This window comes from Zalophus californianus, chromosome 14, assembly GCF_009762305.2.
Source record: "Zalophus californianus isolate mZalCal1 chromosome 14, mZalCal1.pri.v2, whole genome shotgun sequence".
NCBI lineage: Eukaryota > Metazoa > Chordata > Mammalia > Carnivora > Otariidae > Zalophus > Zalophus californianus.
Genome location: NC_045608.1, coordinates 8,388,692 through 8,416,531, shown reverse-complemented (window position 1 = coordinate 8,416,531; position 27,840 = coordinate 8,388,692). Strand labels below are relative to the sequence as shown.

General features: G+C 42.1%; 1 protein-coding gene across 1 annotated transcript; it reads left to right on the top strand.

Annotated features, from left to right (window-relative positions):
* The first annotated feature begins 44 nt into the window (after positions 1–44).
* ANAPC7 (anaphase promoting complex subunit 7) lies at positions 45–24,912 on the top strand. Its single transcript, XM_027576524.1, has 11 exons — positions 45–244; positions 4,650–4,836; positions 7,653–7,772; positions 10,978–11,089; positions 11,526–11,679; positions 12,382–12,524; positions 14,414–14,531; positions 15,083–15,279; positions 17,703–17,927; positions 18,606–18,756; positions 20,364–24,912. The coding sequence occupies exons 1-11, from the start codon at positions 45–47 to the stop codon at positions 20,551–20,553; spliced, it is 1,797 nt and encodes a 598-aa protein (XP_027432325.1). The 3' UTR covers positions 20,554–24,912.
* Positions 24,913–27,840: the final 2,928 nt, after the last annotated feature.

Here is a 27,840-nt window from a genome sequence, read left to right as displayed (position 1 = left end):
AGTAGTTGCCTATCTTCCCGGGGGCGGTGCCGCTTGTGGACCTCATGGACCCCGGTGAAGCCGCCATTTTGGAGTCTTCCCTAAGGAGCTTCTACCGGCTTTTCGCGCTGCTGCCGCCGCTACCCGCGGCCTTGCCGGGCAGGATGAATGTGATAGACCACGTGCGAGACATGGCGGCCGCGGGGCTGCACTCTAACGTGCGGCTCCTCAGCAGCCTGTTACTTACAATGAGTAATAACAACCCGTGAGTTGAGGCGGGGAGCGGCCTGGGGCTGAGGAGAAAGCGGCGCCGGTTTGGGAGCGGGGGCTGAGGGGGCCTGGGAACTGGCGGGAAAGAGCGTCCGCGGGCCTCAGCTGAGGCTTCGGGGTCAGCGACGGCATCGTCGGCCGGAGCGGATCTAGGAACGCAAGTTGAGTTGACTCGGTCTCTGCGCTGTACCAGACGCTGGGATGAGCTCCCTGAGGGAGAGGTGGCGAGCGGCGGCTTCGAGAACTGGAAGGCGGAGGCCTTGAGGGCGAGCCTGGCTAGGGTTTCCCGAAAGTTGTGAGCGGAGGGTTCCCTGAGGCACCTGTCGCCGGGCATAGCGACTGTCACTTCGCTGGGCCGACTCCTCTTTTCCTGGCTCTTTCCCGAAGAACGTTTTATCGCTCGCCGCAGCTCCAAGGGGTCCAACCCGGTCTTATACCTTCGTCCCCTTCTGAGATTGATTTTTCCCCCTTGAGTGTGTCAGAAGGATCCACGTTCCGGCCTCCATAAACCCCTGAAAACGGGAGACCCCTTAGATGGGTGGGAGTGGCGCCCTTTTAAGGACACGCAGTGCCCCTTTCTTGTTTGAGTCCAATGACGGATGCAGCACAGGGCTGTTTCCAGCCTTGAGTGCGCGTTGCTCCCCTGCTTACATTCCTCCATTGTACTTTTTTTTTTTTTTTTTTTAAGATTGTGTTCATTTATTTGACAGAGAGAGACACAGGGAGAGAGGGAACGCAAGCCGGGGGAGCGGGAGAGGGAGAAGTCCCGCCAAGCAGGGAGCCCGATGCGGGGCTCGATCCCAGGACCCTGGGATCATGACCTGAGCCGAGGGCAGAGGCTTAACGACTGAGCCACCCAGGCGCCCCTCCTCCATTGTACTTAAATTCCTTCCCAGGGCCTCGGAGGCCAAACATTTTTCTCCCTGACCTCATTTCATGCCCCCGGCTCACTGTACTTGCAGGCAGTTCCTTCTGTTACTTGAAGCCCCCAGGCTCGTTCTATGTAAGGGCTTTGCGTTTGCTGTTTGGCTTGGAGTCCACGTCAGTGAACTGTATCCTCAGTCAGGTTTCAGCTCAGATAACCTCTTCTAGGGAACAGCTTCTGTAACTGTCAGAATTGCCCCTAACCCTCACTGTTCATCCCTTTGCCCTGTTCTGTATTCTGCATCACTCTTTTTAAATTGAGATATAATTGACATATTTCAGGTGTGCAACATAATGACTTGTTAATTGTATCAATATATTGTGAAGTGACCGCAATAAGTCTAGTTAACATCCACCACCACATGGTTTTTTTCTTGCGTTGAGAACTTTTAAAGGTTTTATTTTCGTTTATTTACTTGAGAGAGAGAGAGAGTGACTGGGGGGAGGAACGAAGGGAGAAGAACAGGCGGGCCCCGCACTGAGTGCAGACTCCAACTCGGCTGATCTCACAGCCCCGAGATCGTGACCAGGGCGGAAATCCAGAGTCTGATGCCCAACCAATTTAGCCACTTAGGCTGACGAGAACTTTTTTAGGATCTGTGTTCTGCATCACTCTTAACACCCAAGGAAGTCAGCACAGTGCCTTTGTGCAATGAGCACTCACATGTTTATTAAATGTGCTAAGGACGTACGTACCTTAGGGAGGTAAAACTGTCCAAATTCACACATTTAGTAAGTGGAGGAGCCATGATGTCTGGGCTTTGGTCCTTCTGATTCTGAAAACTTTGGACTGACCCACCACAGTCTGCTACTTCTAAGTGGCATAATTGAATTTTCTACTCAGGATGGACCCATTTGCATTTGGCCTGCTCTAGAAGCTGTCTAGGTCAGAAAGGAAAAGACCCTTAAGTGTCTGTACTGCAGCTGCTGATATTTTATTTCCATTAGTGTGCTTCTGGACCTTGCTACATGAGACCCATCATTTCACCACCGTCCACTTAGTGTTGACAGTGAGGAGCCCTGGTCTCTTTCAGCCTTCTGTGTTTATTCTGGAGCTTTTGAGTGATTGGTCAAGGAACACTTTCCATCATTGGGAATTTGTGCACCAGTTAGTCATTACTCTTGGTTCTTGAAGATGTTACAGGATAGAAGAAGTTTAATCCTCTGACTTGGCTTAGCCCATGTTTCTTTCTATTAGGTTAAACTGGCAGTTTCCTAGCTTCCGGGAGGTCAGTTTAAATTCTGACCTTTACCATGTATTATTAAATGTTCTTAGTGATTTGGCACTATACACAGTGTGAAAAATTCAAATAGTACAGAAGCGGTATGCAGATAAGTGTCTGTCCCTGATCTTGAACCTTACCCCACCATTTCCATTCTCCAGGCAACAACCAGTAACAGTGTCTCCTGTATCATTCCAAAGGTAATTTATGAGTGCATAAGTAGGCATGTGTTACAATATATAAATGTCTGAATGCATTCTCTGAGTGTAGCAGTATTTTCTGTCAAATCTTATTTCTCAGTAAATATGTAGAATCTCAGAGTTGGAAGAGATCTTAAGTATCTGGACTATACCTTTAGTCCTTGAATTTCCTTTATAATTTTATATCCAGTGTTCAGCCTAGCTGTCCTTGTTTTTTTTTTAAGATTAAAAGAAATTAAGATAAAATTGACATACCAGGGACACCTGGGTGGCTCAGTTGTTAAGTGTCTGCCTTTGGCTCGGGTCATGATCCCACGGTCCTGGGATCGAGCCTGGCATCGGGCTCCCTGCTCAGCGGGAAGCCTGCTTCTTCCTCTCCCACTCCCCCTGCTTGTGTTCCCTCTCTCGCTGTGTCTCTCTCTGTCAAATAAATAAATAAAATCTTTTTTAAAAAATTGACATACCATTAGATTCATCCTTTTAAAGAATACATTTCTGTGGTTTTGAGTATATTCACAGTTGTACAACCATCACCATATCTATTCCAAACATGTTCATTATCCCCAAAAGAAACCCCATATCTGTTAGTAAGCACCCCTAATCCCACTTCCTCCAGCCCCTGGCAACCACTAATCTCTGGTACCTATTCTTGAGTATCCTTCATTTGTTGACAAATCAACTGTTTACAGAGTTGACTGTGACTGTTCTTTCATTTTAAGTGGCTATAGCTTTTACCTGTCAAAGAAAAACGTGTAAATTCCTCTTAATTTGGCAGGAGTCAGGGCAATGAGGGGGGAGTGGAATTGGAGATTAAAAATATGTTTCCCATTAAGAATGGTGGCCAGCTTGGAGGCAGTTATAATGCTTGTGAGCAATGTTCAACATTAATGAAAAAGTTTTGAAATGTTTTACTCTGTCCTCAAACCCCTGAGATTCAAGGAGGTAAAAATTCTTTTAGTGTTCATAACGTTTACTTTTGAGGCGCCTGGGTGGCTCGGTTGGGCATCTGCCTTCAGTTTGGGTCATGATCCTGGTCCTGGGATTGGGCCCCATGTTGGGCTCCCTGCTCAGCTGGGAGTCTGCTTCTCCCTCTCACTCTCCCTCTGTGCTCTCTCTCTCAAATAAATAAATAAGAAATCTTTAAAAAATTAAAAAAAATAAAATTTGTATGTAAAATTAAAAAAAACCTGTCATCAAATAAGGCTAATCCTCTTTCTATCCCACTTTATCTCATTGGCTTGTCCTATTCTATTCCCATTCTTCAGCTTTTTATATTCCCATCTTCAGTATTTGAAGAATTTTCAGTTCCTTTGAAACCTCTTTTTTTCAGCACTTTCCTAAAAATGTTTCAAAGTGGTGAGGTCTCACTTTTCCAGGTTCTTCAGCCCTTCTTTGATAGCATAAGTTAAATCATTGTGACTTCTCTCCTTTGTCTATATTATGCTAAAAATTGATACTAATATAAGAAAGTATGGATATATATATATCGAACTATTAAATTAAGAGGGCTTTGGGGGGCACCTGGGTGGCTCAGTTGGTTAAGTGTCCAACTGTGGATTTCAGCTCAGGTCATGATCTCATGGTGGTGAGATTGAGCCCTGCACTGGTCTCCATGCTGAGCATGGAACCTGCTTAAGATTCTCTCCCTCTCTTTCTCCCCACCCACTCCACTTGCGCACACTCTTGCACTCTCTCTCTCTTTAAAAAAAAATAAAGAGGGTTTGGGCTAAAGAAGGGAAGAAGATGTATAACATTTCTCTTTGTATATCTATGTATTACTGAATTTGATTTAGAGGTATCATTACTTTTATAGTAAATGAGAAAAGCATATTAAAACTAATTTAAAGCAGTTGCCTGTATGTGTTGACCATATTAGCATAGAGTACAACTCATGCCTCTCATTTTAGGGACTAGCACTTAGGGTACAATGACTTTTGTAAGCTGTCATTACACAAGGCTTTATGCTAGACTTATGTGGGTGGACACTAAGGAGGGTGTCTGTCTAACATTTCAAAATAACCCATGTAGGGGGTATATTTTCTTTGTTTTCTAGTGAGTTATTCTCTCCATCTCAGAAGTACCAGCTTTTGGTGTATCATGCAGATTCTCTCTTTCATGATAAAGAATATCGGAATGCTGTGAGTAAGTATACCATGGCGTTACAGCAGAAGAAAGCCCTAAGTAAAACTTCAAAAGTGAGACCTTCAACTGGTAATTCTGCATCTACTCCACAAAGTCAGGTAAATGGAGATGGAGGTGTGATTTTTTTCTTTTTTTTGAGAGTGAGAGAGACAAAGAATTTACAAGACTGCTGATTAGATGTAGAAAATGGAAAAAATAAGTAATTTTAAAGGGGAGCTGACTGGAGAAACAAAGATGAAAAATCAGAGCAAGAATGCAAAATTCATTCTGGATGAATCTAAATATGGAGTTAAACATGAATTATATGGGTTCACTGAAGTTCTGCATTGTTTCTCCCTTTTATACAAACAATTCAAAATCTAAAGTTTTTATAATTTTAATTAAAGTACAAATTTTAAAATGTAACTCAATTATTAGGATTGTGAGTACCTAGGGAAATTTATGGGAAATATTCTAAGAACTTCTGCAGTTTCAGTAGCTTGATAATTAAATAAATGAAGGGGAAAACTGTAATTTCAGAGTCCTCTGATTTGACAGTTGTCCAGTTGCTAGAAATTAACCCTAATAGACTCGCAGAAGGTTTACAGGGTATATCATATAACCAAGGCTGCTTATTGCAGCAATTTTAATGGTAAGAAACTAGAAGCAAAAGTTTTCATCAGTAAGGTCTAGTTAAATTAGAGCATAACCATAAGATGGGATGTGGTGGAACTGTTACTTAAATGAAAAATGAGATAGAGGTGCACATGCTGATTTGGAAAGAACTATGTATATTAATAAGGAAAATACAGTTTGAAGAAACGTTTCAGTGCTTTCTGTTTAAAGGGGATCGTTTATAGAGATATAAATATATCCTGGTATATGCCTAATATATATGTGTACACACACACACACACACACCGGTAATATGCATGAAAGATTTTGTGTGTTTGAAGGAAAGCAATTTAATGGTGGAAAGCTTTAGGGAGAGGGAAACTTTTACCTTGCATTAATAAATACATACGTGCATACAGTAGAAGAAATGTCAGTAGAATGAGCTGGGAGTGAAATTATAAGTCATGTTTTTTCTACTTTGTATTTTTCCACATTTTGTAAAAAGACAAATTAGTTGCTCTATTTTTAAAGCCTCTTGATTTTCATCTTGGTGTCTCTTATGTAAAACCTTTGGTTTTTGTTATTAAAGAGTTGATTGCCAGGATTTTCTTTGTTTTCTTTTATTTTTGTTTATTTTATTTTTAAGATTTATTTATTTGAGAGAGAGAAAGAATCAGAGGGAGACAAGCAGACTCCCTGCTGAGCAGCAAGCCTGGTGCCGGGCTCTCTCCCAGGACCCTGAGGTCATGACCTGAGCCGAAATCAAGAGTCAGATGCTTAGCTGACTGAGCCACCCAGGTGCCCCTATTTTATTTTATTATTTTTTTTAAGTAATCTATATACCCAGTGTGGGGCTCAAACTCACAACCCCAAGATCAAGAGTTGTATGTTCCACTGACTGAGCCAGCGAGGCACCCCAGGATTTTCTGTTTTCTGGCACTGAATGGAAGTCATGTATATTATCCACATAGGGTCATTCATAGAAGTAGCTAACTTTTTGAGTATTCAGTATGCCAAGCACCATGCTAAACCCTTCATGTTAATTAAATACATTTAATTTTTAAGGAATTTTTTTGACCTCACATTAAAAAAAAGTTTTTGTTTTAATTCCAGTTAGTAATCATTACAGTGTCATATTAGTTTCAGGTATACAATATAGTAATTCAACACTTGCATACATCACCCTGTGCTCATCACGACTAGTGCATTCCTTAATGCTCATCACCTACTTAACCCACCCCCTCACCTCCCTCCCCTCTGGTAACTATCAGTTCTCTATAATTAAACAGTAGGTTTTAGTATGTTCACAAAATTGCGCAACTATCACCACTGTTTAATTCCAGAACATTTTTATCACCCTAGAAAATTCCCATGCCTGTTACCTCCTCAGCCTCTGGGAATCACTAACCCCTCTGTCTATGGATTTGCATGTTCTGGACATTTCATATGAATGGAATCATAAAATATGTGACCTTTTGTGTCTGGCTTCTTTTACTTTAGCATAATTTTTTCAAGTTTGATCCATGTCATAGCATGAGTCAGTTCTTTGTTCTTTCCTTTTTATTGCCAAGTAATATTCCACTGTATGGGAGTGCCTGGGTGGCTCAGTCAGTTATGCATCTGCCTTTGGCTCAGGTCATGATCTCAGGGTCCTGGGATCAAGCCTCGAGTCGGACTCCCTACTCAGTGGAGAGTCTGCTTCTTCCTTTCCCTCTGCCCCCTCCCCTCCATTCGTGCTCACTCTCTTGCTCTGGCAAATAAATAAATCTTAAAAAAAAAATTCCATTGTATGGATATGCGATATTTTATGTATTCATTAGTTGACGGACATTACTTCCACTTTTTGTCTATCAATAATGTTGGTATGGACATTTGTGTGCAGGTTTTTTTTTAAAGATTTTATTTATTTAATTGATAGACACAACGAGAGAGGAAACACAAGCAGGGGGAGTGGGAGAGGGAGAGGCAGGCCTCCCGCTGAGCAGGGAGCCCAATGCGGGGCTTGATCCCAGGACCCTGGGACCATGACCTGAGCTGAAGGCAGATGCTTAACGACTGAGCCACCCAGGCGCCCCTTTTGTTTTGTTTTTAAGTAGGCTCCATGACCTGAGCTGAAATCAAGAGTCGGACGCTTAACTGAGCCACCCAGGCACCCCAACATTTGTGTGTAGGTTTTTGTGCGGACATAGATTTTCAGTTCTCTTGGCTGTATGTGCGGGAGCAGAATTGAGGGCTCATATGGTAACTCTATGTATAGCATTTTAAAGACCTGCCATATTTTGAAGTAGTATTTTGAAGAAATGTCTTCATTGCCTCTTAGTGTCTTCCATCTGAAATTGAAGTGAAATACAAAATGGCTGAATGTTATACAATGCTAAAACAAGATAAAGATGCCATTGCTATACTTGATGGGATCCCTTCAAGACAAAGGACTCCCAAAGTAAGTTGAATTAACAATTTGTTACATAATATTCATCTACCCGGTCCTTCCAACCCACTTCCTCCATGTTTTCTCCATGCTTTAGGGAGTCCATCTGAACATTTTACTCTTGACTCACTTTGTTCCCCTGTTAATGGAGTGGATGAGGTTCAGAGAGATAGAAGAATTACTTTCCTATGAAACCCTGAAAATTCAGCTGATGAAAATGATAGCTGGAGAATACTACTAGTGCTCATTCTTTGGTATTTCTTACCATAGGAAATAATAATTTGCAAATGCTTCCAGGTGGCAATGGTACTTTTTTTAGAACTCATGTTTTGCATGCTGTAGGTGCCCCCATTTGATAATGTGAATGAGCTTATTAATCCCTTTGTTTTAAAAATCCAAGATTACAAGATCTTTATGTACTTATTTGTATGTGGGATATATATTTGTGTTTGATTTGGCAACATATTATCAATAGAACACCTTCAACTGAAATCAAGAGATCTGGTATCTTGTCTGAGTTTAGGGCATACAAGCTGTGTACTGTATAGTGTGAACTTGAGCAAGTTACCAATCTGAACTTTACTTTTTTTTAATTTATAAAATGAGGTTAATAATACTTTTCTCTGCTGACCTTTGGAAAAATAAATAAGTTCATATGTGAAAGAATACTTTTCAAAATACTATTCTGTAAGGAGTATTATATTGGATATCTTTGATTACAGTTTGTTTTGAGTCTTAGAAGAACAATGAGAATCCTTGCTCTTAGTATTGAATTCACATCAGTAGTTAATATTCTAACATATACTCTCATGTCAACTGCCTTCCTCACTTCATTGAAGAACCATTTGGTGCAACTTGTGCTTAACAATGAGGAATTTTATATGTAAGATGTCTGTGTACATCCTCCTGCCCTTAAAAGAAAAGGAATCTAAGCAGTGGTATATTTAGTGTTTTTTCACCTAAGTGTTGCTGAGTTTTAAAAGTAACCAAAACTTGATGAGAATGTGTTTAAGCATCTCCTTATATTGAGGATTTACTTACTATTTTCTGAATATGTTAAAAAACTAAGCTATTTCCTTAGTTTATTTTATGCTATTAAGAACATTTGGAAGCATATTATAGACTAACCTGTCTCATAATAAGGTTGCATGCTTTATACTAAATTGTTTTCTGATACACTATGAAAGACTTATCCCAAGTATAATTTTTTTACATTTGTGAAGAGTGTCTTCCTTTTGGAAGATGCCATTTTGATTATAAACTTGAATGATGCCTTTTCCTTATCTTATTGGAAATATGCCACAATTTCCTCAATGACTGGAGGGTGGGGACATTTTTTGAAAATGAGTAATGGCAGATAAGCTCAGTTTGTGGTATCCAACACTTTGGTGTTTAAAGCCATCATTTTAAGAGGGACTGGAGGAGTCCACAGTTGTTAGGAGTACATATCCTTCATTCTGTAGAGCTGTTGTAGCCAGGAACAAACAAAGATGTGTGCCTCAAACATAAACCTATAATATTTACAGTTTTTCTTTCTTGTCCGTTAGGGAGTTAACTGGCTTCTCAGTCTGTGTAAAGGACAAGGAAGTGAGTCAAAATACGTCTAAATGAACGTCTGTTAATGTATGGTAAACACCACCACACATTTCTTCACATTTTAAAGGAAAATTCCAGTGTGAGATTATTATATCTTGGTAAATCTTCACCTTTTAAGAGTAAACATATCAACATAAAATTTCTCACTCAGTTTTAAGAAAAAGATGACTGCTTATGTTTCTAACTGGTAGAATATGGCTTTGTGATGTTCCCAAGTAAGGATCTGTTCTAAAGAGAATTGACTTTCTCATAGGTAGTACTCAAAACTCATGCTTTTGAAGTGACAGGTAGTTTAAAGGGAATTTTAATATTTGTTGAGACAGATGGTCTCTAGGTCATAGTTTGTTAATCACAAGCAGTCAAGAAAGGATCTTAAATTTAACCTTTTATTCTTTTCAAGTATTGACACTAATACTGGAGTTTTCCTTTAAGTATTTTCTTTTGCATTTTCAACATAGCCTAAAACGGAAAAGCTGAGGCCAAATAAAGTTTTATTTCTAGTATTTCATTATTTCATTATTTGAATCATCAGTATGGATTAATGCCATACTAGATTGTTTTATATACTGTAAGTCATAATTGGAACAGATGTTCTTCATCTTCAGAGCCCTCTTTTGAGTAAATATCTGGCGTATCAGGCTACAAATAACCGAAGAGATTGGGGATTGGCTTTTTTTGTATATCCTCATGTTGACTGCTTCCGTAGGTTAATGATCTGGCAAACACTGCTATGTTTAAGATTTATTAATTTTAAATTGGAATGTTCTTTTTTTTCTCTCTGTGCTATTAAGAAGATCATTTACTTTTCCTTGTAACTTCTACGTTCTTTGGAACTTTTAGGTTTTCTCAAATTTTCCTTGTGTTTTTAGAAAGGGTTATTTTAAAAGAGCTCTACTGAGTTACAAATTTGAATTGTGCTAAAAATGCATTTACTGGATTTAAATGATGTAGCTAATCTCTGGACCATTGTACCTCCAGAGGTGAGTTAGAGTTTGATTTTTGTAGCATCACTTTGATGAGTCAGATAGTACCTGTGGGTCCATGCTTTCAGTGTTAGAAAGGCTAGAGTCTAGCTGTCAGAATAATTGTCAGAGAGAATCCAGGTATTTAATTCTGTATCTGTCATTTTCTTTTTGGGGAAAATTCATCTGCTCTTTCTTAACAAGCTATGTTAAGAATTCCTCATTTTCTTATGTCTTGATATTAATTGCATTTAAAATATGTAAACTTGAGCACTTCTAGGGTAGTTCATCTTCTGTCTTAAGATCAAGAAAGAATCAAGATAATTAGAATTCTGTAACATTTCTCAAATAAATATTACTCCCATTTCCAGAGGCAGCATCTTTGGTCCAGATAGAACGGGACCTTTTGGTTGGGTAAGTGAGAGGAATTTGACTTTCCTCTTAGAAATGGGAGGACGTAGGAAGAGCGAAAGTAGTAATTTCCTCTTTGGTTTGAAGAATGGGATTGGTCTTCATTTATTTCCACAGGGCTGTGGGTAGATTTTCCAGGAAAAAGTAGAATAGTAGCTGATAATAAAAAATGAGGACTTAATTGGTGGTGAGATATTTTCTTTGCAATATGCGCTTATCTTACTGTCTTTTGTTTTTGTTTATTACAGATAAACATGATGCTGGCGAACCTGTACAAGAAGGCTGGTCAGGAACGCCCTTCAGTCACCAGCTATAAGGAAGTGCTGAGGCAGTGCCCGTTAGCCCTCGATGCCATACTAGGTACAGATCATTCTCAGCCTATTTCTATGGATGTTTACTCTCTGAGATGGTAGTTCTCATTCTTAGCTGTACATTAGAATCTGTACATGCCAGGGCACCTGGCTGGCTCAGTTGGAAGAGCTTATGACTCTTGATCTCAGGGCATGAGTTCAAGCCCCATGTTGAATGTAGAGATTTACTAAAAAGGTAAATTAAAAAAAAAAAAAAAAAATTTGCCCATGCCTAACTTCCAGAGAGTGATTCGGTAGATTACTGTTGTCATGTATTTTTCACAGATCAGGAAACATTAAATTATGGTTGTTTTGTCATCTGCATCTTGCTGAGAATAGGGAAAGGGTTACCTTGTTGCCAACAGAAAGAGTAGCCTAATGCTTCTTGCATTGTGGAAGAGGGATGCTATGCTTCACCTTATTTCTCCTGTTTTCTGTTGGATTAGGTTTGCTTTCCCTTTCTGTAAAAGGCGCAGAGGTGGCATCGATGACAATGAACGTGATCCAGACTGTGCCTAACTTGGATTGGCTTTCTGTGTGGATCAAAGCATATGCTTTTGTGCATACTGGTGACAACTCGAGAGCAATCAATACCATCTGGTGAGAGCCACAAAGTTAATTCAGTGTTCTTGAGGCCCTTTCCTTTATGGAGGTCTGGTGTAAAATAGAAATATGAGATGCTTATTTCTTGGTGTTGCAGCCTGTTGTCCTCCAGCTTGCTTTAGTCTCTTAATGTACTTAATGGTCCTAAGGATAATAATGTCTGCTGTGAGGACCTGTTAAATGTAAACTTTGACCGAGTTCAGCTCTGTATTTGCAAAAGTGGTAACCCTTGCACAGCCGGCTGCATTAGTTGTCATGCTGGAACCTGGAAGAACATCTTTCTGGATGTCCTAGAAGCATAGATTGCAGCATCTGACTTGGGTTGCCTCTTTAGGACTGGGATTTTCTTTTAGTCAATTGAAGTCCAAGGATAAGAGACTGGGTTTTGTGTTACGCAAAGTCACTTGTGAATGACATTACCTTTAGCACCATGTTGTCCTCTGAAAACCTGCAACCAGAAAGTTCTCAGTAATGAGAGAGAATTCTGCTTCATTCTGTATATTGACTTTATTATCGTGTATAACTTTCTTTAAATCATAAGCTCGGAATAAAATCTTAGTGTATATGGTTTGTTTGAAAAGCTTATTATGAAAAATGTCGTATATATGCAAAAGAAAATAGTGCTTATATGCCTGTCACCCAGATTCAGAAACTAAGAGAATTCATAAATCTTAAGGGTCAATGTTTAATATTTTGAAGTTCACTAGAGAAAAAGTCCTTATTGCGAGATAACGTGGACCTGCTGGGAAGCTTAGCAGATCTGTACTTCAGAGCTGGAGACAATAAAAACTCTGTCCTCAAGTTTGAACAGGCACAGATGTTGGATCCTTATTTGATAAAAGGTAAGTAATTCTTGAGGCATGGTGGTAGTGGCTGCAGAGGGGAGGATCAGAAAAGAAAGGGAGACAAAGTAGCATAATATTCTGATACCATTTTCAAAGAAATATTTTGTGAAACTTGTTCTGGTAGCCTTTTACCTTTTTTTTTTTTACGTCTGATACATGTCTCTAACACTTGAGTAATTCCATTTTGAGTAGTTGTTTTTGCTTGAATTCAAGCGTCATCTCCAGGCAGATCATTATTTGGCTTTTTTTGTGGGGGAGGGGTGATAGCCCTTCCTTATGATTTTTAAATTTATGGTGTGCCTGACTGAGAATTTGGATGGCATCCCCAAAACCATAATATCCTTTTAGGGGATTTAGCTTTACTGTATCCTTAGTATACTTAAAAGGGAGTAAGTGAACAGGCATTAAGTAAGGAATGAGGTGACTGAAGGAAGTAATTAGGAATGAACAACAACAAAAAATCATTGATCTCAAAGATTGTAGCTGAAGGGGTGAGCCATAGGGACTTCCAAAGGATGAGTGTCCAATGACTGGCAGTGAGTGATGGGTAGTAGGAAATAAGGTCTGATAGATAGGCTGGAATCTGCTTATAAAGTCCCAAAAGAGGCCATTAGAAAAATATGGCCTTGTGACAGTAGTTAGTCCTGTAGACTTGTAAGCCATGAGAACTACAGAGCAGAAGATGAGAGAACAGATCCAGAAAGATGAAATTGTTTGCCCAAGGTCTCCCTCCTGCCCAGTGCTTATTTCTCTTCTCTGAGTTTTGCCTGTGCCCATGATGAAGATGGTGTATTAGAAATACTAGTCTGGCAGTAGTTGGCAGCTTGGAGTTGAAAGCTCAGGCCCGAGTTTGGGGGCCAGCAGGGAGTATTGCAGTGATCTTGGCAAGAGAGACATTTTCCTGGGAGTCTGAAGGGGTAACAAGGAATGAAGGGGATGGTGGTAAGAGATGGGTGACAGCAAGCATGGGACCCTTTTTATAGAACACGAGTAAGAATAAGCAGGGAGCGGGGTGATCTTAAATCAGCTGGACTCCAAAAGAACTAGATGTTTTTTCTGGAATAGGCTACTTTTTCTGAGACTAACCAGCATATTAAGTATGTACTCTGGACTGTGCCCAGGCTTCTTGGAGAAAAGAAATTACATGATGCCTTTTTGGGCCTTTCCTGGTTATGAGTTAGGATAACTGTATATCATGTCATAGGACAAACAATTCCCAAAAATAATTGGCTTTCAAATTGTGAGTTGTAGACCCTTCTACTCCTTTGCTTTTTAAACTTTTTGGATGTGTTTTGTCTTTTTAATAGTCATTTTTTTCGGGACACCTGGGTGGCTCAGTCGGTTAAGCATCTGCCTTCAGCTCAGGTCATGATCCCAGGGTCCTGGGATCAAGTCCCATATCGGGCTTCTTGCTCAGTGGAGAGCCTGCTTCTCCCTCTGCCTGTCACTCCCCCTGCTTGTGCGTGCTCTCTCTCTGACAAATAAAATCTTTTTTTAAAAAGTCATTTTTTTAAATTTAAGATTTATTTATTTTAGAGAGAGAGGGAGAGAGCTCACAAGCCATAGTGGGGGGAGGGGCAGAGGGAGAGAGAATCTCAAGCAGACTCCCCGATGAGCACAGAGCCTCATGTGGGGCTTGATCTCACGATTCTGAGATCATGACCTGAGTGGAAATCAAGAGTCAGACTCCCAACTGACTGAACCACTCAGGCGCCCCTTTAATAGTCATATTGTAGGAAAGTGGGAATGCTGGTGGGAGGAGCTCATGCTGGTGGAAAGGGCTCAGACAGTGCTGGAGTTGGGGCTTGAGTGGGGGCTCTGATGAAGGCTGTTCCTCTTTAATAAATGACACCTGCTGCTTTTTAAAAAAGCCTCTTCCTTTCCAGGAATGGATGTATATGGCTACCTCCTGGCGAGAGAAGGGCGGCTAGAGGATGTGGAGAACCTTGGCTGCCGCCTTTTCAATATTTCTGATCAGCATGCAGAACCCTGGGTGGTCTCTGGGTATGTTTATGCATTCTTTTTTCTCTCCAGTTTTCAGTACACTCTTTGGGAAATTGTGTTTCCTCCCAAATAGCATATAGGTTGAAAACACAGGTTTAAGAGATAATCAGACTTAGAATTCAGATCAAGGTCTTTGACTTTGGACACATTAGTTAACTCACTGAGTCTTTTCTCAGACTTTCAGGGGGTAGATATCCACTGAGATAATGCATTGTGCTCAGCACTGGAAGCCATCAGCGAACAGGCCAGAAGCTGCTGCTTTGTTACTTAACGTGGCTTTACAGATTCTCTGAATATCTCTCACTTGATAACATCCAGATATCAGGTTCTTTCCCATAACTTTTCCCTTCCATATCAATATTTCCCCTTCAAAATAAACGTTTAGATTTTTTTGTGTCCCCCCCCCCCCCCCACCGCGCTAATATCTCAGGTAAAGCTGTAAGTTTGCTTTGTAATAAGGATCAGGTAGAGGTCCTTCTGTTTGGTTCTGAATGAAGTTTCTTTACCATTTTCTCTCAGGTAATGTTGCATTGTTTTTTTTTTTTCTCCAGGTGTCATAGCTTTTATAGCAAACGCTATTCTCGGGCCCTCTATTTAGGAGCCAAGGCCATTCAGCTGAATAGTAATAGTGTTCAAGCTTTGTTACTTAAGGGAGCAGCACTTAGAAACATGGGCAGAGTCCAAGAAGCAATAATCCACTTTCGGGAGGCTATACGGCTTGCACCTTGTCGCTTAGATTGTTATGAAGGTAAGATGAAAAATAGAGATGGATGGTGTGAATCTCTAGGTGTGTAGCATTAGCTCTCAGATGGAAGGTTTTAATTTTTGTTTTTTTGAGAGAGAGAGCACATGCACTCACAAGTTATAGGGGGAAGAGGCAGAGGGAGATAGAGAATCTTAAGCAGGTTCCATACCCAGCACAGGGCCTTGATCTCACGACCCTGAGATTATGACCTGAGCCGAAATCAAGAGTTGGGATGCTTAACTTACTGAGCCACCCAGGCGCCCCCGGATGGAGGGTTTTGTGAAGCCAGCAGTTCCCAAACTCTCTTGCATGTTAGAGTCCTCTGGGGGCACTTTTTAAAAAATCCTCATGCCAGGTCACGCCAGTACTGTCTAAATCAGAATATTGTGGTTGGGAGATAGACACCAGTATTTTTTTGAAGACCCCAGGTAGTGCCAATATGTGGACAAGTTTGGGAATCACTGCATTAGGCATTTAAAAAATCATTTACGGCTTTCACTGGACCTTCAGAATATATTTTTTTCATTCTCTTTTCCTGGTTTGTGGTGAGGGAGTAGTTGGGGACGGTCTTTTGTCCTATTTTTATTTCTCAAACATGGCCCACTCTTTAATGTGAATCTGTGCTGGCACTGTGCTAGATCGCTTGGTTTTGTCTTTATTCTTTTTTAACAGTTTTACCTTGGGCCAGAAATATTACTCAAGAGGGTAACTTCATATCCATGACAGTGTTAGTTGTGGGAACTAGTCAGTTCATTGTGACCTCCTGAGTGGGCATGATCAGGGTCAAACTTTGTTTTGTTATGTACTATTTTAAGTTCATGTGAACTGACCCTAGGAGTTCAAAGGATGCGTGCCAGCTTCAGCAACATTTGGTGACTCAGTCACAGATGTTAAAATAGATCTTATAAGATGCAGTTCTTCCAAAGCATATTTTTATAAGAATTTAAAAATAAACCCAGGAGTCTAAGAGTGACTTGCTCTTAACAGGAAGATGAGTTCAGATTTGAGAAAATTTGGAAGTTGGGGTAAAGAACAAATCTGTTTAGAGAACTCTGCATATTGTGGATTTGTTCTTAAAGTATCCCCAGCAAACCAAGATTTTGGTTCCAGATTAAATTTTTTATCCTGAAACTACCTACCTAGCCTCTCAGCTGCTTTTATCACACTAATTCCTTTTTGCTGCGTGCCTGTTTCACAAGAGCCCAGGATTGCAGTTGAATAATGAACTCCACAATGTTTGGGCAGAGGATGGTTAGAGTCTTTGGGAGCAGAGGACCTTTCTCAGGCCAGTGAGGCTTCATGGGTTGCCTGCACTCAAGCTACCATTTGGAGTTTTGAAGTAGGGTAACCGATTATGCTCTCTGGTGCTTCTTGTAACCTCCAGCTGAGCTTCCTTTATTGGCGGAGGCATTGGAGTAGTGAAGAACATTCTTTCCATTTCCTTCTGAAGTTCCAAGAGGGGCTTTAGCAGGGAAATAAAACTGCTCAATAAGTAGTTGCAAACAACTATATTCTGAATCCAGCACGTTGGCCTGAAGAGTTAGGTAATTTCTGGTTAAGTAACCATAGTGTGTGGTAGAATGTGCACAAATACTATAAATGCTGCTAGGGTGGAGGAGTGCATAGAGAAAATCTGCCAGGGATGCGTGGGTATGGGGTTTAAGCTGTTTTTCTGTTTTGATGAGAGCTTTGTGTCAAAAAGTACTTCCTCTGTTCTCAAGTTCTTGGCAAGAAGAGTTGAGAATTGTCTTTGCTTGAGGTGTCCCCATAGGGCATCTGGTGGGCGTGGTAAGAGGCAGGAGCTGCCACTCTCTGTGCATTTGGTCCATCTGATAAGTGTTTTCCATCTAGGTTAGGGAAGCCCTCAGCAAATGTATTTTGAGATAACTTGTTTCAAATGAAAAGTTGTCCTTTCTTCTTAGGTTCCTCCGTAGGTCCATTACTAGAAATTACACTAAACTAGTAGTTTTGTAGAGCCGGACATTCACTTGGAACTGTAAAGCTCTTCCACATAAGCCTAGGACTAAAGGTGACTGAATACAGCCAGGAATTAATAGCTCGTTTAGAGGCAGTGGAACCTTGCGCTTTGTTGTCAGCGTCATCTCTATTTCAAGTAATGATTAAGGTCTTACTTCTCTAACATTCAGCTGGGCTGCCTACCTGTTTCATTTTACTTATGCGTGTTTGTTTCCTTTACTAACTAAAGGTGCCTTTGCAGTGCATGCAGCCTTTTTCTACATCCCTGAAGTGCCCTGGGGAAGAGCACTTCTTATTGTATCAACATACTCTCTAGTCTCATGTCATCAGAGTTTTCCCCTGGCCTGCCCTTTGTCTGAAGCTTTGAAGGTTTGCAGTTTGGAAGGCTGTCAGAGTGGAAGCATTGCTTAGAATGGTAATGTGGTTGAACTTTTGTTTTATTTTTTCAGGTCTCATTGAATGTTACTTGGCTTCCAACAGTATTCGTGAAGCAATGGTAATGGCTAACAACGTTTACAAAACTCTAGGAGCAAATGCACAGACCCTTACCCTTTTAGCCACTGTTTGTCTTGAAGACCCAGTGACACAGGAGAAAGCCAAAACTTTATTAGATAAAGCCCTGACCCAAAGGCCGGATTACATTAAGGCTGTGGTGAAAAAAGCAGAACTACTTAGTAAGTGTATCTTATTTACTTCCCTTTTGTTGTTAATTGTATAAAACCTGATCTCATTTGGAGTTCCTGGTCCCAGCTGGTTACAGATGACCAGACAGGTGTGTGCCTTTTGTAGTAGATTTGCGCCTATGTGAATTGGTGTATATTTAGCACAACCAAATGTAGATGGCTTAGACCGGCTTGGATTGGCAGTGACTCACTTTTTGAGTGGCTCAAACCAGCTATACCTGGTTGGTACCTGTTCAGCTCACTTTGATCTGGTTTTGGTTTTCCTGAACTAGTTTGGGCTGAATAGAACTGGTTTTAGCCAGCTTGAACTATTTCAACCCATCCTGATTTGCTTATGACTTTCCTTTTAGCTTTTGTTTTTTTAGTCCTGATTTATGATGAAATCCTGGGTTTGGGCTAGTTTGGCAAATAAAATGCATTTTGGCTTTTTATTTGAACTAAGGTTAAGAGTATAATTTAAAAAATTAGAACTCAAGCTCTACATTTCTTAATCGAATAGGAATTCATACGAGCTTTTTCTTCTTTCTTGCCATACCACTATTCTCTTAAAGACATCTACAAAGAGATTATTGGATTGTGATCATTGTTGTGGTTTTGTGTATATGATTTGAGATGGGGGTATATTTTCACAATGTTAAGTAGGAAAATGAGGATCTTTTTTCTTTTTAGGCAGAGAACAGAAATATGAAGATGGAATTGCTTTGCTGAGGAACGCACTAGCTAATCAGAGTGACTGTGTCCTGCATCGGATCCTAGGAGATTTCCTTGTAGCTGTCAATGAGTATCAGGAGGCAATGGACCAATATAGTATAGCACTAAGGTAGGCACTTAGCCTCCCATGGGGGGAAGGTCAATGAGGGGAAGAGGAAGCAGGGAACTATGTAATAGGAATTCTGGAAACACACACAGTTTTGTGCCCATGGTTGAAACAGAGTAATAATAGTAATGGTAGAAGAGTTATTTGTGAGTTCTAAAAAAAAAAAAAAAAAAAAAAATTCATAAAGTATATTATAAGCAACATTAAAGAACTGTTTCACTCATAACCAGCCCATATCACTATATCATCTGTTTTCATTTGTATAGATCATCTTCCTGGCCTTGCCCACACATAAACATATTTTTATAGGGTATATGTAGTATATATTTTATAATCTGCTTTTTCAAATCAAAAATATTGTAAGTACTTTCCCATGTTTCTACCTACTGTAGTAAAGAACTTAAGCTCTGAAGTTGAATATTACCTTCACCTGTTATCTTGGGCAAGTTACTAATTTGTTTATATCTATCTTATTAGGTATTAAATGGTTAAATGAGGATTAAATTATTCCATGTAAAGCTCTTAGTGCTGTGCCTGGTACATAGTAAATACTAAATAAATAGTGGTATTCTTACTGTTTAATATAGAAGTGATTTCTTTGAGGGTTGTCTGTGTGTCTGTAAGGTTATGAAGGCCTGTCTTTAATCGAGTCTGATCACATCCATTTATTTGTTCAGCAGTTGAGCACCTGGCATCTCAGTAACCACTGGGTGTGCTGCGATTCTGGGAGCTCTCAGTCTCAGGCATGTAGACTGATGGATGCCACGTGCTAAGTGCTTTCATAGCAGTCTCTAGAAGGCAAGGTGGGAGTCCCAAGGGTGGGGAGCCCTGGGTGTGGGTGAGAACTGTATGGAAGGTTTCAGAGAAGAGGTTACAAATCAATCTACAGTTACATAAGTAGAGGTGGAATTTGCTAGAGATTGGACACCTCTTGGCCTTGGTGATAATCACAAAGGCTAGAGGAAGAATTGTTTAGAAGCCAAGTAAATAAATGTTCTGGAGCCTCTGAACTTTGGGGATTTTGGCATGTGTAATGATTCTTAGCTGCTAAACTCGTGTGCCCAGGTGGAGGTAGCTTTGGGTCCTGGGGTCTAACCTAGGAGTTGACAGATGTATTCCATGGTAAGCATGACAATTTTGGTTGACTACTGAAATGCTGATGTGGTTAATTACATCATAAGAACGTGAAACAACTTCACTCACAGAAAAATAAGTATTTTTTTGTAACTTTGTAGCTTAAATATCTGATACTGTTAAGAAATTACAGTTGAATTTTTCTGTTAAAGGTGGTTTGCTGCTTTTTCATTTGTCTTATCTAGTATCTTCCTCCAGCAGAATGCTGGGGTAATAAGTGTGAAAACGTTTAAGAAATACGTGGAGAAAAACTCAAATTGAGAATTCTAAAAATTAGGACAAGACACCTTTTTTCACTTCTAGTGGTGGACTCCCTGGATCTCACCTGTGGAACCAGAGTTGTTTGGAGAGGCCAGGCATTAGCAGTTTCTCTGTGACTGGGTGGTCATTTCACTGCCGTACCAGGGAGATGACGCATCAGCCCGCAAGAAGCAAGGCAGAGATTCAGGCCTCTCCTTTGTTTTGTTGTCCCCTAGTTTGGACCCCAATGACCAGAAGTCTCTAGAGGGGATGCAGAAGATGGAGAAGGAGGAGAGTCCCACGGATGCCACTCAGGAGGAGGATGTGGACGACATGGAAGGGAGTGGGGAAGAAGGGGACCTGGAGGGCAGCGACAGTGAGGCGGCCCAGTGGGCTGACCAGGAGCAGTGGTTCGGCATGCAGTGAGGCAGGCGGCAGCTCTGTGGCCACACTGGCCTGCCCTGCTCTGAGCACTTCTGTGGACTGAAGGAGCCCGGAGGAGCCCGCTCTCTGGGAGGACAATGATTCCGCATGTAATTGCAGCAGGGGTCTCTACCCCTTGCTCCATATTTCTAGTAGTGAATTCATTTTTAAAAACTGAGCCTGACCGACCTTCCATATACCTCTGTCCTCCCCTGCTCCAGTCAGGGAGGATCGAGTGAGCTCTCTGGGAGGCCTGCAGATGTGCCAGGGCTTCTGGGACAGAGTGCTTTTTATATAACTAATTTCTAAATCTGAAAGCTTGAGGAATAGACAGTTTTGTCTGTGACATTGTGGGTGAGTTTAAAGGAGTGACCTATCACCCAGAGCAAGAGTGTCCTCTCCCATGTCAGACAGCAGCATGGGCAGGCCCTTTCAGAGAGGGTTTCCTGTTCCGGAAATCATCATCCTGAGCTGTCCAAACTTCCCTAGTAACCTTGCTTCCTTCTGCAATGTTAGTAATGCCTTAAGCTGACAGTTGCTATTTTGCAGAACAATTTTCCTATTTGCTAATCTGGTAACTTGCCTATGAGCCTGGGCCGGATCTGAGAAGTGGGTGTGACCTAGAGCATGAACAAAGGCACACCTGGGGTAATTAACTAATAAAACTGTTTTTTGTACAGTAATGGTGTTGGGTTGATCACAATGGAAGCCCTTTATAGATTCTTATTTTGGGGGGGGGGTCTCTGAGTCACAATGCATTGATTCAGCCCCAGAATTATTTGCCATAAATACACTCCCTTTCTTCCCAGAGTGTTGGGAGCCAGGAAGATTGGGAACTTTGGGTAACACTGCGCTGGTTCATCTGTTTGCATTTTTGATTGGTTAAATTCCCCTGGGGGAGAGAGTCTTTGGCCTGATTGTAGCTGGTTCTGCCCAGTTCTGTCGAGGGCACTAAACAAGTCGGTGTCTGGTTACAGCATTCTGTCATGGGATCAGCAGGGGGTGCATTCCCTGGGCTTGGTGCTGGGAGATTTTACCCTACCCTCTTGTTTCTTAAGATGCCATGCTTTTCACTGTATCCTTAACTTGGAGGTGAAGATGAGGAGAATGGCACAGTTAACCCCAAATACTCACTAAAACAAAATTAGTCAAAGGTGATACAAAATGTGATTTTGATATAAATGGAAAGTTCTGTCCAAAGTGTAAAAACAGTGGAAGTGTGCAGTAGTTTAGGAGCTCAGAACATGGTAACTACAACTTCAAGTGGGCAAAAATGTTATTGTTTGAGTATCTTTCAGTATGAGACACAGAGCCTGGGCAGCCACCATTTGATCAAACAGTGTTTAAAGAGTCCAGCTTGCAGTTGGGGTCGTTCCCGGTGAGCATGCTGCCGGGGAGAAGACACTGCTCATTGGCCTCGGTGCTTGCTCTGGATGTAGCTTCATGGCCTTCGGCTTCCTCTTAGCAGCTGTTACAAGTCAGTGCGTTGGGAAGGAAGGTGAAACCTCTTTGCCATTTCCCTGGCTTGGGGAAGAAGCCCAGCCACACCCAGCCTACATGTTGCCGCATGCCAGGCTTGTCGCTGTTAACCCTGAGATTCCCATGGGGTCAGGATGTGCCTTGGAGCCCACGCCCTGTGTATTACCTTCTGTCAGCATGTTCCTCCCCTTTCCTGGGCTGGCCCTCAGCCCTGCTGCTGGGATCTGGATCATCCCAGACCCCTCCATCCTGGCAACACCCTGGGCTGGATCCCTCCTACCCCTCCGATCTGCAGCTCCAGCATTTCTATCCTGACCATGTTAGGGTCAAAACTGGGTTGGAAGAGGCAACTGAAGCTACATTTTTTAGCGCACCTGATGCAGGATTGAAGACACTCTTGGTCCACATCAAAGAAGGGAGGAGGGTGCTGAAGATCTCACCTGGCATTGCTACTGTCACTTGGTCTCACAAAAAAAACCTCATAAGGGCAGGGAGCCCCAGGAAGCAGGAACAGAATCAGGCTGCCCAGCTCTCTGGCTGTCCCAGTGAGCCACCTTCCAGGAGACGAAGCTTCTTGACCAGGGATGGGCTCCCAAATGCCTGTAGTCAACCATGGGTACCCTCTGGTGTCTGGAGTTTCACACACCAATAAGGAAGAGGATGTTTTAACTAATCCTATCCTTTCCCTCCACCAGTTTGGAATCAGTCTAGGTTCTTTAAAAGTCCCTGCTCTCCCACTGTCAGAGCTGCAGGTCAGGGGCTGTTCGCTTCCGTGGCCTGAGCTCCAATAGCTTCAGGACTGAGGATGGAATCAGCCCACAAGGAGTTCAGTATGGTGCCCATTGTGTATCCCATTACCTTTACCAGGGTAAATGCCAGACTGCCAGTCTTTCCCTTAGGAATTGAGGATTGGTGGTATCACTCTGAAGCTTTCTTGTCTTTTTTCTCCTGGAGGTCCCTCAGCTAAACAAGGAGGCAGGGTCCTAAGGAAGGGTGCTCCTTGCCCCCTGTCTTGGGTGTTCACACTGAACCCTTGCTGTATGCCAGGGATCTGGCAGACATGGCCCCTACAGGGTTGATGACAGGAGCTCTCCTTCCCAGCCTTAGTTTGGGAGCCATGCTCCTGCCTCTGAGTTCTTCCTCGGAGAATGAGACCAGCTTTTGCCAAAATCTGTAATTCTCAGATGATGCAGGTTACCAGGCACAGCATCAAACCTGAATCCAAATCCAGGGCTCAGGCCCAGGAATCTGCATCTTCAATCACTCCCACCTTGATTTCTTTTTCGGATGCAGGCATTTTGTGGTCCAAATATTGAGAAACCTGGGGGAGGGGACTTGAGGGTCCCAGAAGCTGTAGGCTTGACCTCAGAAGGCCTGTGGGGGCCTCACTGTACAGCTGTCTGACCAGGTTTTTGGAGGCCATGCCCAGACCTGAGGCCACAGGCTCTGCCTGCTGCATGGTAACTGTATTCTCCGTTGGCTACAGGCAGTGAGGCCTGACTCAACACGCACCTCACCGTGGCCTCCGGGGACCATGGCCTTGACCAGGCCAGCCAGGAATCCCTGGCACTGGGAGGGCACATTGAGGTAAGTGCCTCACTAAGGTTTTCCACTTTTCTCTGGAGCCTCTCCGCCCTGGGGCAGTGGACAGAGGGGAGGGGGTGGTACACCAGCCGCCACTTTCCCTCTTGGGGCACAAAATGGCAGGCTTCTGGTGTCTCGATGCTTCTGAGCTGCTCCGGCTGCGCCACTAGACAGGGCCAAGGTGTATGGGCTTTTTTCCAGATTACTGTGGAAGATGTTGGGTGTTGGCAACACAGAACACGTCACTTATTTCACAAATCACATAGTATCAGCAATACCAGGAACAAGCCAGAAACCACTAAGTCGGTCTCCTTAGCAGCCATTAAAACAGTTTAAAATTAAGAGTACCCTCACGCATTGTTGGTGGGAAAGTAAAATGATAGAGCCATTGTGGCCATTGTGGGGAAAACAGTCTGGCAGTTCTTCAAAAGTTTAAACAATTACCATATGATCCAGCAATTCCACTTCTGGGTACATAGCCAAAAGAATTAAAGCAGGATCTTCACCAGATACTTGCACACCCTTGTTCATAGCAACATTCTTCACAACAGTGAAAAGGTGGAAACAACCTAAGTATTATATTGTGGAATGAATGGATTAACAAAAATGCAGTGTGTGTGTGTGTGTGTGTGTGTGTATGTACACACACACACACCCACACAATGGAATACAATTGAGCTTTAAAAAGGAAGAAAGTCCTATCACATGGCACAACATGGATGAACCTTGAGGACATGCTAAGTGTAACAAGCCAGGCACAAAAGAAGAAATACTGTAACGTGATCCCTGGAGAAGCCAAAATTCATAGAGACAGTGGAATGTTGGTTAGAAGTTGGGCAGGGAGCAGGGATAGGGAATTAGTGTTTAACAGGGAAAGGTTTCCATTTAGAATGTTGAAAAGCTTCTGGAGATGGATGGTGGTGATGGTTGCACAACATGAATGTACTTAATGCCACCAAACTGAAAAATGGTTAAGATGGTAAATTTTATTTATATCTATATATAGAGAGAGTTATATGTATATATGTATGTATGTATGTATATACACACACACATATGTACTATGTATATAGACACTTTTATATGTATGTGTATATAACTAAAAACCAGTAAAGAAATGGTCTATAATTCTGTCGTCCAGACAGCCCCATTAACACATGTATTTGTAATTATATATGTGTTATATGAATGTACACATAATTTTAAAAATTCAAAGAAAGGTATAAAATTAAAATCTACCCACTGAATCCCAGTGCCTCTCTACAAAATAAATGTTCTAGTTCTACCTTTAGAAAAATAGTTTTGCGCCTTTACTTAATGATCTGTATATGAAAGTTACACTAAAGTAGTCATGCTGTCACTCTGAGAAATTCCTGCCCGAGGTTGTCTGCGTGCTCTTCCTTGTTTGACAGTTCCACAGAATTCCATTCTGTGGATGGAACAATTTCTGTAATCCTTCTGCTGTTGGTAGACACTTGTTTCCAGTTTTGTATATAATTATTACAGTCTGCACTGTCGTGAACATATTTTGGCATAATCTAAAGACACACGGGTCAAGTTCTTTGCAGTGTAATTTCTGGGTCTCAGACTATGTCCATTTAAGGCTTTGATGGATGCTGTCAGATTGCTCTCCAATAGCTTGTTTCCTGCACTCTCACCAATACCAGTGTCAAGGTTTTTTTTTTTTCTTACCAGTTTTAGATGTGATAAATATTCCATCATTTTTATTTGCTTGAGCTACAATTTGAGTGATCAAGCAAGCCGTTTGCTTATGTTATCACATCTTAACGTTATAGCCCTGAGGCATAAAGAGAAAATGGAGCAAGGTCCTCAGCCTTGCTGCATTTAAACCTTGCCAGCCAGACTGTCAAGGACAACATCATCACAACGTAGCTCTCAGCTCTCTCTTTTGTCACTTAAATCTTCCAGCGTCTGTCTATAAACAACCCTCTGGTGACCTCCTTTGTGCTCGCAGCTTTTTCCTTCTTTGGGCAAATTCCCAGGAGGGGGATTTCTAAGTGATAGTGCATAATCTTTTTTGGAATGTTTAAGGGGTCTGGTTGGCTGGTCCTCTCTCTGTTCAGTGAATCTGTAAGCCAAGGCTGGCCCTGTGGCCTCTTCTGGCCATCCCAGTCTATTTATTGGCTTCAGGTTAGGGGTGAACCAGGCGCTCCCTAATCTCTGAAACTTTCCCTTCTCTCAGTGGAGTTGAGAGCTTGTGGTGGACTCTGGTGATGTCTGCCAAGGCATCTGCCTTTGCTTTCTTGGGCCTTTGGGATTTGGGGCCCCTTCCCCCATGGAACAACCCTTCCTGGCTCTAGGTTGGGGAATGTTTTCTAGATTGAGATCAGATCTTGCTTGCTCTATCTAGGGCTGAAGAAGACTATGCTTGATAAGGTTTATGGCTACTTGTGTTCTGAGTACCTATCTTCTTTCAATGGTTTCAATTCCTTCCATTGAAGGAATCCCACTCACTCCAGTAGGAGAGCTGAGCCTCTCAAGGGGAGGGCCTCTCCATCACTAGCTGGAAGCCAAAGGTCCATGGCCTGTCACTAGCTGTGTGGTCACAGGTAACTCTCAGGCTCTCTGTGCCTCCATTTACCTTTGGAAGAGAACTCAAAGAGTCTGGTTCCATCTCCCTGTTGTTGGGGTGGGGGCGCTTTGTGGCAGGGATGTCAGCGCTCAAGGCTTGGGTGGAGCATGTGGGAGGGGAGCAGCCTCCCAGGGCTAAACTGGGGATCAGTGACCTACAGGCTGTACCCCTTTCGGCACTGGATCAACAGATTTGCCCTGAGCCCCTCTCAGTGATAGATTTAGTTTTGCATGCTCTGTAGCCCACAGTTCATCTTCCATCCATGACCTCAGCCTACTTGGCCCACTGGCCCATCTCTCTTCTCAGTCCCTTGGGGCAGTGGGGATTTTTTGGTCCAGGAATTGAGTGGGAGTGGCAGCAAGCAGCCATCTGTCCTGAGAGAGGCCTGTGCCCTCCAGCCTGGGTGCTGCCCAGACTGAAGCCTCATCTTGGACTGGCTGAAACAAGCTGACCCCCAACATCCCACAGGCCCAGGCTGCTTCCCACTCCTGTGCTGTTGCTTTGCTGAGCCTGGTGGTATATGACAGGAAGGAACAGAGATGACCCCTATGCACAGCCCCCATCTGTAGCTTTTTTTGGAATGATGAGCATAAACTCAAGCCAGGCATGCATTGACCAAGAAGACAGCTTCCCTCAGCTTAGGGGAATCCAAGGGGAGCTACCTTGGAGGTCAGGGCCATGTAGAGGCCCTTAAGGAGGTCCAGGAGAGCAGCCTCCTATATAAAATAATTCTGCCAGTGCATCAGGGCCCACAGCTTGCCCCGGGACCAAATATTTCTTTTCTTTTTTAATAAAAACATAAATTTGTGAAGTATAGCACACATACAGAAGTGTTTGAAAACATGTAGTGGTTAAAGAACCACAGAACACACGTGTACACTCCACCCAGGACAAGAAATAGAATGCTTCACAATCCCAGAAGCACCCCCCCACCCCGCTGTGTATTTAGACCTGATCACAACTCTTTCCCTTCCTCCTTTCACACTCCCCTTACCAGAGGCAACCACTCTTCTCAATTTTGTTTTTATACTTCCTTTATTTTCTGGCCCTGGAAGGTCTTGTGAACCTTGAGCAAGTGATGAGCTAATTTTTCTCACCTGTACAAAAACAATACCGTTACTCAGCTGTAGTTTTACCATATCTTAACACATTTATTTGCTTGTTCTTGAACTTAATGTAAATGGAGTCGTGTCTGTTTTTCCATGGTATCTTTTGCTTAATGTTATTTTTAAAATTGATCCATGTTAATGCTGCTATAACTCATTCATGTTTTAATTGACATTTTTAAGATTTTATTTGAGAGAGTGAGAGCATGAGTGGGAGTCGGGGGGTAGAGGGAAAGGGAAAGAGGACCCCAAGCCGACTCCTCGCTGAGTATGACAGAGCCCCACCAGGGCTTAATCTCACAACCCTGAGATCATGACCTGATCCAAAACCAAGAGTTGGATGCCCAACTGACTGAGCCACCCTGGTACCCTAATTAATAGACATTTTTAGAACATTTTTAGATTTACAGAAAAATTGAGTGCTAGTACATAGAGTTTCCAATTACCTTGCACAATCTCCTTATATCAATACGGTACATTGATTATAATTCATGAACCAAGATTGATACATTATTATTTTTGAAGATT